This window comes from Strongylocentrotus purpuratus, unplaced genomic scaffold (genome assembly GCF_000002235.5).
Source record: "Strongylocentrotus purpuratus isolate Spur 01 unplaced genomic scaffold, Spur_5.0 spur5_scaffold_9, whole genome shotgun sequence".
Taxonomy (NCBI): Eukaryota; Metazoa; Echinodermata; class Echinoidea; order Camarodonta; family Strongylocentrotidae; genus Strongylocentrotus; species Strongylocentrotus purpuratus.
The window spans coordinates 32,013,397-32,027,501 of record NW_022145615.1 but is presented as its reverse complement, the minus strand read 5'-3'; the positions used below and the strand labels follow the sequence as shown (position 1 = coordinate 32,027,501).

The window sequence follows — 14,105 nt, the reverse complement described above, 5'->3', positions numbered from 1 at the left end:
TGAGAAAAGAAATGGGGAATCTGTCGAAAGAAACGGGAACCTATCAGATTTTGATAGGGGCATTTATCAGATGTGAAAAGGGGAATTTTGGAATAATAGGAAGGGCTCATATATTTAAAAAAAAATGAAAAAAAAAGGGAAATGGGCACTTATTCAAAGATATGGTACTTAAATAATGGTGGAATGTACAGTATATCAAAATAAGAGACAAGGCCAAAAGTGAAAAGTTGCAAATGCACTGCTCTTATTCGACTTTGCATTCAAATTGCACACCCTGGCGTTTCCAACAGATAATGATGCTTCAGAAAGTTGTACTAGTAGCTTGACGTGTCATAGTGACTAAATTTTTTATTTCAGATGCTTTAGAATTTGTCATTCATTGATGATCAGTTTGAAAAAATAGAACCACAAAAATTACAATCTCTTACGGCAAAGAAAGAAGAGTGCTCTGCATAACAATACAAGTGCTTATATATCACTACCGGGTCATTTTGCAACTTTTTACATTATTTGACCCTGCCACTTATTCTGATTTACTGCTCATTCATGGTTGCAAAATCATAACAAATATGGTATCAATTTTAAAAGAAAGAACTTACACGTTTTAATAATAATCAAAGCGATGATTAAGAGGGTTATATTCGACTTAATTTAATTGAGTTATCCTCCTCGTCACCAAAGAAATTATTGTTTTTAAATGTATATCATAATTTGCATGTGTGAAGAAAAGAAAAACAAATCATGTTTTCTGATCTTAAAATGATTTAGAGATGGATCACTCAACTATAATAAGGAAGAGGAGGGGGGAGGGGCGTCCCGTTAATGGGAGCCTCCCCATGAGGACCCACCATACTATTATATAGAGGCAGCCCACTAATTTCTTTTTTCCAGTTCAATATGTTGTCTGACTTTATGATAGATCTGTAGCTGTATACAGTCCCTTATGTGCAATCGCATTGTGTCTCTGAATTAGAATATCGCTAAAACTTGCACTATATTCCCATGGCAATTGAATTTAGTGTTTTGTCTTTTTTTTTTTTTTTTTTTTTGGAGGGGGGGGGGGGGCATATTGATTATTTTTTTGTGAAATAAGAAAGTAAGTGAGTAAGTAAATATATAACTGAATGAAAAATACATGAATGAATGAATGAATGAATAGGCCCGGTAAAAAAAAGAAATACATGAATAAATAAGTGATTGGACACGTAATACATTTTTTCTTTTTAATATTAAAAAAAATTAATTAATGATTAAATAAGTAAATATGCTCTAGAACCCACTATAATTATGCCAAGTGATGGATTGAATCGACGATGAATCTACAAGCATGACAAGACAACGACAAGAACTTTCTATAAAATGTTTAGCCTAGATACTGATTCAAAATATTTTTTTCAATTACATATTCATGTTACCATGACTTTGCCTAAAATCTTAATCTAATCATGTTTCCGAAGAACGTCAAAACTGAATTATATGTAGTCCTTTCTTTCTCGTTTTTTTAAAGAATTTATTAAAAGATGAATTTAATTTACCTCAATATACATTTCGAACAATCCCTTTCGCATATTAACTTATTTTTCGGACCATCTATAGTTCTACCTGCCAATTTGAAAATAATCATATTCACCGACATTCATTAAAACCGTGACCCATAATGACTAATGGATTCTCCCTTAAGCAATTATTCTCTCACCGCCCTTTCACAATCTTTAAAAAAGAATTAAACATTATTATGTACTTGTTATTTACTCTATATCTACTCGCAGCTTCACATCCCGGAATTATTTTATGATGCATTTTTTGTATCCGGGGTCTATCCAGGATATAATACGGAATCAATACTGGATTGATATTAATCAATCAACCAACGTAGTGAGAAATCAACCAAGCGACTAATAATTAAATCATTTAATCAATCAATGTTATGCAGGATCAAAATCATCTGTCCAAATCAAATATTATTTTGGGAGACTGTTCCGGAACTGCACATCTTGGCAATGAGATAAATTATTTCCGCGCGTAAAAAAATAAAATAAATAATCCGCTCTACTCAGTGTACATTGTTCTTCATCTTTTGCAGGAAGTGGTTACAATGAAACCGAAAGCGTGTTATGTAAACAATCTCCAATTTGTCCAGTTTGCAGATTATTGGTTGCATGAGAGGGGGCCTGAGAGGCACTGGAGACAAGTGCCCCCTCCCCCGGCTAAAATATATGCATTATAATTATCTGTACTTAAAACACGCTTGTGCACGCTAAAAACGTACGGAACAAGACAGTATTAGAATACACTTTTTTTCCTTCTTCTTTGTCTTATACCAGGGGGTGGGGGCAGGCGCGGATCCAGGATTCCTTTTGTTTTTGCTCCCGAAATTTTGAAAACTGCGCCGGCCGAAAATTCGCTCGGGGGGGGGGGGGGGGGGGTAGGGAGCCCCCCCTCTGGATCCGCCACTGGGTGGGGGTGGAAGGACACCGTCTAGTGCCCTGTCCCTGATCAAATAATCATGGATCCGCCACTATTAATGTATACGGTCCTATTTAATGCAGGCTCATTGACTTAAGTGTGAACTTTGATCGTTTGTAAGTTTGTCCAAGAGACGTGCTGTGCCGTTTGCTCTGTGGCACGTACAGGAACATACACACGGCAATAAACATTACTTTGTGAGCAGTGATAGTGTCGTATAATGACTATATGATTATTGTCAACTGGACCGTCTAAGGTAAGACCAAATGTTAGCACTGACTGCAACTTTATGAATATTATGCTTTATCGATTTATATACAATTCAAACTGCTTACTATATAGATGATTTTAAAAATATTTATGCTCTTGTAGAATGGCATTTGGTATTCATTGACAGTTTGCTTCGGTTATTCCTAATGCCTCGCCTTGCATGCATGGGTGATGTTCTTCGTTGTGTGCTTTTCAGTTTTATTTTAAAGAAATGTAGCAAAATGCTCATGAGGCGTAACTCTAACGATATGGTTTACTATTCATTCGTCTGTTGAGATTAAAAAGTACTCTAACACTACATTTTGTTTTCAGTTTACACCCTTAAAGTTAGAATGACTTTTCGTGGTGCTCCAACATTATACAATTTTGCTCGGTGGGCAATAGCTCCTGGCTTTAAAGGGACTTGGTAACATTGTTCAGATGAGAGAAAATGGTGCTAAGGTAGTAAATTCAAAGATAGATGTACAATTAAAGATAATCTGAAAGTTTGAGTGAAAGAAGTACATTATTAATGATAACAATTGGGAAAAACTGATCTGATCGATTCCTAAATTCTCCCAAATATCTCATTATAATTTATTTAAATTTTAGGTGGATGCAAATCATCACAAAGCAATGAATTGGCCCATTACATACCATTCCAAATAATTTTGACAGATTTTTAAAAGCCTATTTTTTATGTCTTATTTTCATAAAAAAACGATTGGGAAAATTCAAAAATTGGTAGGAGGAATTTATTGTTAGAGGGGGTTATAGACATTTACGCCTTAAAATGAAGCCATAATGTCTTTGTGGTTTGAGTTTTTTTCTCAGGATTTTTTGCATTTTAAAGGTAAGTACAAAAGAAGGAAAATAATAATTAACATTTCATACAAAAGTTACGCAGTTTTTTTTTAATCAACCTTCAACAATGTTACACCGTTACCGGTTTACTTTAAAATCGTCAAAAGTATATAGGGTTAGGGCTACGATTGCAAATGGGTTTTAGGTTAGCTTTCGGGTAAGGGCTAGGGTTAGGTTTAGTGTTGAAGTTAAGAATTCGGTCAGTGTAGGAAATTATCGCGGAGCAATAAAGTCGCAGGAGAAGATGTCGTACGACATTTTTAGCACTTAGCGGTTATATATTATTATCAATTGTAAAAAAATGTACCAAAATATAAATGAATCAAATGTAAATACCACATTAATGCCTGTCTGATTATTTTTGTCTGGAAAGATGATATAGAAATCAATAAATCAATTATCAATCTATATTCTAATCATATTATTATGTATTTACAGAGCAAGGAATGAGGAAATGAGGAATAGGAACATTACATTTTGCTGAAGTAAATGGATCAATAAAAATGGCAACGCATAAACCAGACGAAACGAGTTCTGACGTCTCCCCGCCATCATGGTAAGACTAGCAATTATGTAGCAATGCGTCAATATGGGGTATAATAGTTTCACCGTACTAATGATAAAAATGAAGTTGTATAGGCCTTTTTGTTTCTTGACATGGTTATACATTACCAAAAAATATGGAAGATAAATGCAGCACATTTGTAATTGTTAGATACAAAGCATAATAGCATTATACACTGTTGGTCATAATGGTGGAATAATTATTTTTACCCCAATTTATTGAATGATTTTGACAATGATTTATTCCTAATAGATCTAGATAATTACATTCTCAGATTTTATTGAATGACAATTGGGGAGTGTTTGTTTTGCGTGACTGCTAAAGCATGTGTACTATGCCAATATAGCACATCGACACGGTTTAGATCCTGGGGGTTTACAATAACGAGGCCATTGCTAAGCCAATGCTAGGGTACGTCGACGCCCCCACAAAAAACATTGCATGTTCCCCCAGTCCCCAACAGGAACAATTCCTCTGTAGGGCCACGCATTATGGTTCAAAGCATGCCCACGTAGAAGATTTTTTTCATGTTGGAGTTCGCAATGAAATGCAATGAATTATTGAAAAATTGTTGCATTTTCTTTTTTTTCTTTTTTTTTTGTGGGGGCGTCGAGTACCCTAGCGCCCGCTGCTTACAGTCATGATTCATAGGCTAAGCAATGGCCTCTTTACTGTGAGCCCCCAGGATCAAAACCGTGTCGATGTGCTATATTAGTGCCCTTTTATGAGGCATTAATCCCCATTACTGTCAGTTATGTCTTAAGGACGTAGGTCCCCTAGTTGATAAGCATAGTAGCACACACATGCTTTAGCAGTCAAGCAAAACAAACTCTCCCCAACCGCCATTCAATAAAATCTGAGAATGTAATTATTTAGATCTAGTATTAGGAATAAATCATTGTCAAAATCATTCAATAAATTGGGGTAAAAATAAATATTCCACCATTATGACCAACAGTGTAGTATGTATGTGACGTAGAAGTTGGTAGAAATAAGAAATTGGCATTTAGCTGGCACACATATTTTTGTGTAAATACATATTTTCATAGAGGGCGCTATTCCAAAATATGCAAATTAGCTTGTCATCTTTAGTCATGCAGCATCAAGAAACATTTTTTTTAGTGATGGTCCTAAAGCGATGCAGACATTTGGTTGCCCAAAATGGTAGAAAATCCTTATTATATATTTAGTGTGCATATTAAGAGATAAATCTTGTACTTTGGTGGCCATTTTGAAATGGAAGGTTTAGGCAATCATAATCCATTGACAAAAAACTATAAACTCTAAAACAAGGTTAGGCCAATAATCTGGATTTGGATGCCGGATTAATGTACACAGTAATTGTCAGATGTCTTAGAGATATTTATGATTTATCAGATGCAATACACTGTTGACTGTAACGTTTAAATTTTTCTTTCCTCTTTTCATGAAAATAATTGTTGCAGTATAATGATTTATTGTTGATAGACAAAGATTAGTCTAAGAATTGTATCGATCAATCTCTTTTACTCTTTATTCATAATGATCAGTAAAGTTCTGAGCAGATATAAACTTTATCTGTGCAATTAAATCATATTCTCACAACTACTTCATGAAAAGAGTTTAAAATATTATAATTTCAACTTTATTGGCAACAATGTATATTGGTTGAATCACCAACGGTCTTATTACTATCCCTAATCGGTTATTCGTTGCAAGGTAGAAGGAGTGATTAGCTTCATTTCATGCAAGGAGTAATTCCTTTAATTGCAATTTTGTTATTTTTGAGGTGTGTAGTACTTTTGCAGGTAGTAACTATAATTATTTTGCCTGGATACGCTTCGGATTTTTTTACTTGTATAAGTCCAAAAGCTAAGCTTAAATTTCTAATGCATAACAGGCAACACTTTCTCCTATATTCAATAAATAAGTAGGCCTACACACATTTTCGAGTTCTCTACTAAAAAAATGTAATTACCTCCGAATCTCAATTTTAAGACAAATGAAACAAACAAATACATTTAAAGTTGTAATACATGTAATTGTAGAACTATAAGTAAATTTCCTACAGTACAATGTACATGAATTTGAATAAGATAGGCCTATCAGTATTTTTTAAAACTATTTTTAATTTCCTCGTTTCTCCCCTTTCAGCGATGGGACTTCACCAGGCACTTTCTCAGATCTGGAGCTCCATGTGATCTCGCAGAAGATCCCCCGACACCACTGGGAAGAGTTGGGCCTGCGTCTTGGATTCACAGGTGTGCAGCTTCAATGCTTTCGTGACGACAATAAACATGAGTCACCACAGAGGGCGATATACGACATGCTGCATCAATGGAAACAGATCAATTCAGGCGGGGAGGAGCAGCGAGAGGTTCTGGTACAAGCCCTGCTTGATACACGGTTGAAAGAAGTAGCAGAATCCATAATTGATGGTGAGATATTATACTAAATCGATGTTATTTATCAATAATATAATCGATTTGATGATAGGACATCGGCAAGAAAGCATTTCTAAAGGAAGGCAATAACTACACATCAAAATAGTTATTATGATGTACATTTTGGATATAGCATTAACAAGTTTAAATTGGTAACATCGGGAAACAAGAAAGTAAACCAATGGAATGTCAACTTTATCCAGTTTTTAGACACTTTTTTTTATCTCTTTTAGATTCTTGGTGTAGCCAAGTAAAGGAAGGGGGGGGGGGCTGTTGGACCAAATTTGTCGATAATGTTACTGAATTGAAAGCTGGATTGAAATCGTCATTAAAGACATTGTTGAAACCTTGTGAGGAGAATTTCCGTAAACTCAGTACTACTACATCCTATCTTTTGGTGACAAGCTTAGTTGGGACCCCCCCCCTCCCCCCACTCCGTGGACAGAGGGATACCATGCGTGTTCCCAAACTCTCCAGCTCGTAACAAAAGAAAAAGGTCTACCCGTATTGACTTTACACACCGGACTTTTGCTGAAAGGGGGGGGGGGGGGGTGCTGAAAAAGGCTCGTATAACAAAAGAAAAAGGTCGACCCGTATTGACTTTACACACCGGATTTTTGCTGAAAGGGTGGGGGGGGGGGGGGTCGCCGGGAACACGCATATGCGTACCCTAGATAACACTGTGGGGGGGGGGGCGGGAGTTGGGACGTTTGCCCTGCATCTGTAGGCCTATTTTCTAAATGTTTTAATAGTGCTAATTCCATTTCAACAGGAGTAGTCCCGTCGCACTCACTTGACTTGGATATCGAGCAGCTGAGAAAGGAACTGATCCAGTTCTACCTGTCGGACATGTGCAAGATCAAGTTCATTCCTTGGGATGATGAATCGTACATTGACCTCCAGAAGTTCTACGTCCGGCTGTCCCTTGTCCTTCAGGATTCCAGCATCATAGTGAACGGACCAAAGACACTTCGGCCCCTCCAGGACTCTCATGATGGCATATTCTCTTTGGCTGGTAATAGTCAGTCCGAAAGCAGGCAACCAATGAGATTGCTCTTAGAGGGTGAAGCAGGAATGGGCAAGACGACTCTGATTGCTAAACTGGCCTACGACTGGGCAACACAAGCCGATTCCTCACCGTTGAAAGACATCCCATTGTTCATCGCCATCCCTTTCAGGGAGTGGAAACCCGAATGGACTATCGGGACTGCTGTCCGAGAATGTCTCCTGGCATCGGACAGTACAATCACAGCTAGGCAGATTGATCACTACATTAAGACGAATCCTGAAGCTACAAAGGTGGTCCTAGAAGGATACGACGAAGCCAAGCTGAGCATTAACGATAAGAAAGCTTCTGGTTACATTGGCCGTGTCCTGCGGAACGAAGAGCTACGCGAAACTCAGATCCTTGTTACGACCAGACCATGGCGAGTAGTGGACTTTAAAGGCTTTATTCGTACTTACACCAGGATTGAAATAGAAGGGTTTCAGAAGGAAGAAATAGACAAGTATGTCAAGTTCTTTTTCAAGGGGCAGGATGATAAGGAAGAGCACGTGTTGAAGTATATTTGTGAGCATCCCGTGGTATCTGGGTTTCTGTCAGGAATACCGTTATTTACAGCGATGCTTTGCGAGTTGACCAATGAAGTCCAAACCACTGTTGATGATCTTGATGAGTTTAATACCTTAAGTGATCTCTTCAGGTATTTCACGAGTTATCTATGGGGCCAGTACAGTACGAAATCAAACTATGCACGATCCCACGAGGAGAGTGAAGAGGCATTAACCAAATTACTCCTACATCTAGGGAGAGTAGGTCTTGACGGTCTTTTCAGTCCTGACAAGAAATTGTTGTTTGATTCATCGGATTTCATATTCGCCGAAGGAGAAGGAGAGGAAAAGTCGTATAGTCAAGATGTAGAAGAAATGGCTTGCAAGGTTGGTATTCTTTCCAAGCATCGCAGGCAAATCCAACTGAAGAACAAAGTCAGACAGAGAACTGTCACATCATCTCATGCCGTATCGTTCTTTCACAAACTTAGCCAGGAGTACTGTGCAGGTATTTACTTAGCACACCTAGCCAAAACAAATGGAACAACATTCAGTAATTATCTTCGGAAAATATGTAGCCGCACGCAACTGCTCGAGTATAAGAATGTTCTCCTTTTTGGCTGTGGGGAGGGAACACATTCTGCTCGTTTGATTCTTGATCATTTGGCTGCTCTACAAGAAAAGTGGGTATACTTGTGGGACACTAATAACAACGCATTGGAGATTGCTTTTCTTTGCAACTTGGAGAGTAAGAGTGATGGTCAACTGAATACCAATCTGAGGAGGTTCTTAAAGTCTAGTAGCTTGGACGTGTTCGTATCACCGTATCAACATGAACCGCACATTTCTGTGGCATACAAGTATATGTTGTCCTCCGGGAAGTCTTTGCCGATGGAGGATTGTGACCTTTCCATCTCTAAAGAGAAAGACCTTCACATCTTCTTTGACTTCATGTCCTACAAGAACGCAACTTCTCTTACTGGACTTAAGCTTGATGTATCAAATCTCAAAGAAGAATCATATCTGCGATTCTTGGAATGTCTGCAATCGTTCAACCATCTGTGTAGATTGTCCGTGTCAGTCAAAGGATCAACCAACATCAGCAAGCTGGACAAAGCACCAGAATCATGTGTCTATCCAACCATTCGAAATTTGACACTACAAAGCCATTCCATGGATTCACTTGCTGAATATCTAGCATTTACATGTGATCGATTCCCGAATGTTGAAGACCTGACAATTGACAAGGCATTGGTTGGAATCTGGTCACAGATGGAAAGGCAGAATAGATCCCTCGTATTCCTGAAACGACTAACCATCACCAGCTTAACATGCGGGGATCAGTCTATGAGCGCCTTGTTCAACAAGATTTCCCACACTTGTCCAAACCTCGAAGAATTCAACGTGAGCGTTGGCGACAAAGAAGTTCATCTAGAACTACAAGACAAAGTAAAGAAGATGACACAGTTGGGATGTTTAGGCTTAACCCTAAAACATGTCGCTAATCCGCTCTCCTCCAATGATCTGATGACCTTTATTGCATCACATGCGCCATCACTGAAGGAACTCAGACTCGATACTGGTGTATCCTATGGACCTGTCAGGACGACTGCGGGCGTCCCAATGTCAGCAATTAATGACTCCGTTGAATGTGCCACCCTAAGAAATACCTGCAAGAATGAGGAAGACCTTATGCAAATCCTGCTGTATTTTCCGAATGTCAAGTCTTTGAAAATGACCTCCTGTGAACCTTTCCGACAGTGCACCAGACAGATTTCTACCGAGGTGCTTGTAAAACATGTGGTGACTGAACTGGAAGTGAATTGTTCTTCCATGGACTTCACGAATACCTTACCGAATCACTTCGTGATTACGAATAGCCTTCAGAATTCAGAACGTACCACCCTCTCCTTCCTTTCATCATTTCAGAGTTTAACATCGCTCTCTCTTGTCAATCTGCCATTCCGGACACTAAATCTAGGAGGATGTCCAAACATGCCGAATGTTCGCCACCTCCAGCTTCATGGATTCTTCCTGCAATGCGCCAGAGGTCTTCGCCCTTTCTTCAACAGTTTGCCAAACCTAGTGTCATGTCAAGTACCGTTCTCTGTCAACGATGACATCATTGGGGACTTGAGCGAGTCCCTCCGCGAAAGAAACAATCTTCGGCTTCTTGTCGTAGGTATGGACGCTGGTATCAAGGAGAATGTTGGCAAGATGGTCGAAGCGATCGCCAGCCTCCCATCTCTTGAACACCTCGTCTTCCATATCAATTCGTTACACGACACGTTGCTTCACACGCTAGCCCTGGCCCTGCCTGTCTGGACCAAGCTGATTTTCCTTGGGATACACCCATACCAGATGAGGGATCAGACTGAACCCGTCGGGTTTGAAGCCATGTGTCCCTTTGCCGATGCTTGTGTGATCCACGATCAACTGTCAACCGTTGACCTTTCCTTGTTGCAGCTCACCAAAGAGACCGCACTGAAGGCCCTTGGGACAGCTTCTTCGGCATTCGGTTCACCTGGACAGCTTTCGTTGAGGTATGTATAGCTTCTCGTTACAGAGGTGTATTCCTGAAATTTAATTTGCATTTAAACACAATCCAGTACATGTTTCTAGCCATTATGAAGTGCTGCATGCATCTCTGAAATGGACTATAATATGGCGTCCAAGAACATTTTACATCTAGAAATAAAACCATCCTATGGAATGAGATTAGATATGTTGATAAATAAAGGCGCCGGAAGCGGAGGGGAAGTTTAATGGATATTCCATTTTATGTTCAAGGTCCGTAGGACACAATGAAAATCTTCGCCTAATTAAAATCTACCGAATGTTCTTCTTGGGAAATGGACATGTTACTCCTGATCATTGAACATTCTTTTTAATGACTGAAGAATCTTAATTTCATTCCGATTGTGTTTGCCAGGTTAACAGGTCCTCACTTACCATGTGATTGGGAGGTGTACACTGCAGTAGACACGGGCAGAGACGCTGGCTATGTTACGTTGGTTCCACCTGATACAAAGGTGAGTTACATTTTAAAAGCATTGGTGTAGCATAAGGGGTACCAAGGGGAGGAGGCATCGGTGTCCTAAGTTAAACAAAAAATGTGGTTGAGAGGGATCTCCTTATTTACCTTGTGCCCCATCGTTTCTCTTTTGTGTGTGTGATTTTTGTTTTTTGTTGCCAGTGAAGTATGTTCTGCCACGCCACTAACCTATAAGATCATGTTGTCATCAGACTTTATGTGACGGTTTTGCAATGTAATTAAAATTGAAGGTTGGATCGTATGTATAACAAAACTATTTTTCAAATGCTCCTCACATTTCACTTCTAACCACGACTGTATCCTACACCCTTACCACTCCTCTCTGTCTGTCTGTCTCTCTCTCTCTCTCTCTCCCTCTCCCTCTCCCCTCCCCTCTCTTTCTCTCTCTCTCTCATTACAAGATGAGGTATGGAGAGTTTCATGGAGGAGCCGGACCAAAGGTGGGCATGAATCTTTGCGGAGTTTCTCTTCAAACAAATGCTAAAGGTATGATTTTTTTCTTCTGCTGTTAACTTTAAATAATCTTTTAAAACCACAACTGTGTCATTTAAAGAGCGGTAAGTCCATAAACTTTGCAAAGAAAAGGAAAGAAAAAGAAGATCTGAAGTAGAAGAAGTAGAAGGAGAACTTCAACACCAAGGAGAGGAAGACTGAAGACTGATGTCGTGCTATTTTCTGTTCACATCGGCTCTCACTGAAACTAAAAGAGTAGGTTCTCAGTGTAAGTCAAATATGTTGTCCTGTTTTAATTGTTTTAAATGTTTCCTTTTCATAACCTGTTATTATTGTGTTTATAGTCTGTGTATATCTGCCGTCAATATACTCTGATATCATTCTTAGTTGTTGTGTACATAAATCCCTTTTCCCCTCAAAGTCAGCTCCGTAATTTCTAATCACCACCCTAAAATAATCTACACATAAAAAATTTCGTCAAACCCTGGACCAATACAAAATTTTAAAAAATGTGCTCCACCCGCCCCTTTTTTTTAGCGGCTGGCTGATTCGTTGCGAAATTTTCGGCGCTATTTTCAAATTTAAAAAAAAACTCTTCGAAAAATTCCTGCGTACGCGCCTGACCTCAGGATGTATATTTTGTATTTCTTTTAAATTCGAATCAGCTCCATATAATATCTAGCCACAATTAGAAGTTTCAAACACTTACCGGATAATTCATCGAGATCAACAAGACATTTGCATGTCGCCCTCTTTAGGCTCATGTTATGTTATGTTATGTTTGGGTTGGGTTTTCTCTCTCTCTCTCTCTCTCTCTTTCCTCTCTTTCCTCTCTCTCTCTCCCCCTCTCTCTCTCTCTCCCTCTCCCTCTCTCTCTCTCTTCTTTGTTGTTGAGACATATAAATGCACATAATGCGACATCAAATTTAATGTTTCATTTCTATTTTTCTCTCTCTTAAAGAGAATATTAAGTTCTGGGAAGAGGTGAAAACAATAATTTGAGACCGTTTTCATTGTTATACATGTTCGTTCGTCCTTAGATCAAGACTAATACACAATTCCAAAATTAAATTAAATTAAATTAAATTAAGCGCTCTATATAAGCCGAATATTATTATTATTATGCAAGTGTGGAAGAACATCAGAGAAAAAATGTTCCCTGAAAAGCAGGGCTCTTCAAATGCCTTCATATTCTTAATATGTTCGTGTAGTCCTATACACATTTTTCTGTGTACAGTGCTTGTTACTTTTACCAAGACTGAGCCAAATTTCTTATCATTTTGATAATTCCACACTGTTTCTTTTACAATCGCATGACCAGAACTCAACTTTATCTTTAAAATTATTATTTTGATATCTTGCTGTTCTGTGCTTTTATTTATGTAAATTCACATAAATAGTAACTGAAGGGGGGGGGGGGGTAAAGGAGATTTCTGTTCTTTCTTGAGTTTTAATTTTTAAGAGACATAATTAAAACAGCGGATATTGTATCCATACCTTGCAATCATTAACAACTCCATCGATTAATTAATTTTTTCATTGATTTTTACCTGTTCCTTTTAGACGTCATGTACTGGCAGTCCATTGGATGTCCCGATATCGACGCCATCTTCGGTGACCACGATGACGTCATCAAGGACGACGTCAAAGACGACATCAATACCAGTATACCAGAGCAATAAACCAGCAGTTCTTTGCTATGTGCATTTCATAGTTCATAATGACGTGAAGTGGTCTTGCTTTAAAGCCCGTCTGCACTACTTTGGCCAGGGGGTTCGACCTCCCTGCATGGTCACTCACAGGTGGTTATTTCATCAGATCAGCTCTCAATAATAAGAAAGGGGGCCATGGGAGACCACCGATTAGGCATTATTTGCTATATAGAGGGCGCAAGTAGTTATAAATAGTGCAGTGGGGCTTTAATTGACTGAAATCGTCCATACTACAGTAGCTCATTCTGGCCGAGCCTTGTACAACATCAAGGAGCCAAGGAAACTGAGGGGTGAGGGACTGCTTTTGCTCCTTTTTGTTAAGTTTATCTTCCATGTACACTTTTGCAATTTTGCGATTTGTTATATTTTTCAGGAATGCAAAAACAATTTTTATTGTAAATTCTTTTAATGTGATGTTTTATGATGAATTTTATACTGTTATGTATATATTTTAGAGCATGTAGGCCTTACTCAAATGTCCTGACTTGTATTATGATTGTATTAATCTTCTATGTATGTACATCCTTAGCTCATTTGCCATTTGTTGTGTGTTTTATCACTTATTCGGATATATTATTACTGTTTTAGTATATGTAAATATAGAGCACGTAGGCCTATGCTTTTAGTCGTTAAGTAGAGACTGAACTTGTTTGTACAATGTTTTTATACACGAGATTACTTGAACGAATTGCTTAGATGGTGGCATACTAGATTTAATAAAGAATTTGTTTTAATTGAAAGACGAGGAGATATTATTTGGGATACAA

At 38.4% G+C, this 14,105-nt stretch overlaps 1 protein-coding gene across 1 annotated transcript; it reads left to right on the top strand.

The window, feature by feature from the left end:
- Window positions 1-2,654: 2,654 nt before the first annotated feature.
- On the top strand, window positions 2,655-13,740 carry LOC100893882 (protein NLRC5). The gene is made up of 7 exons (XM_011668005.2): window positions 2,655-2,722; window positions 4,018-4,135; window positions 6,278-6,561; window positions 7,340-10,661; window positions 11,051-11,150; window positions 11,575-11,659; window positions 13,190-13,740. The coding sequence occupies exons 2-7, from the start codon at window positions 4,083-4,085 to the stop codon at window positions 13,306-13,308; spliced, it is 3,963 nt and encodes a 1,320-aa protein (XP_011666307.2). The 5' UTR covers window positions 2,655-2,722; window positions 4,018-4,082; the 3' UTR covers window positions 13,309-13,740.
- The last annotated feature ends 365 nt before the right edge of the window (window positions 13,741-14,105 follow it).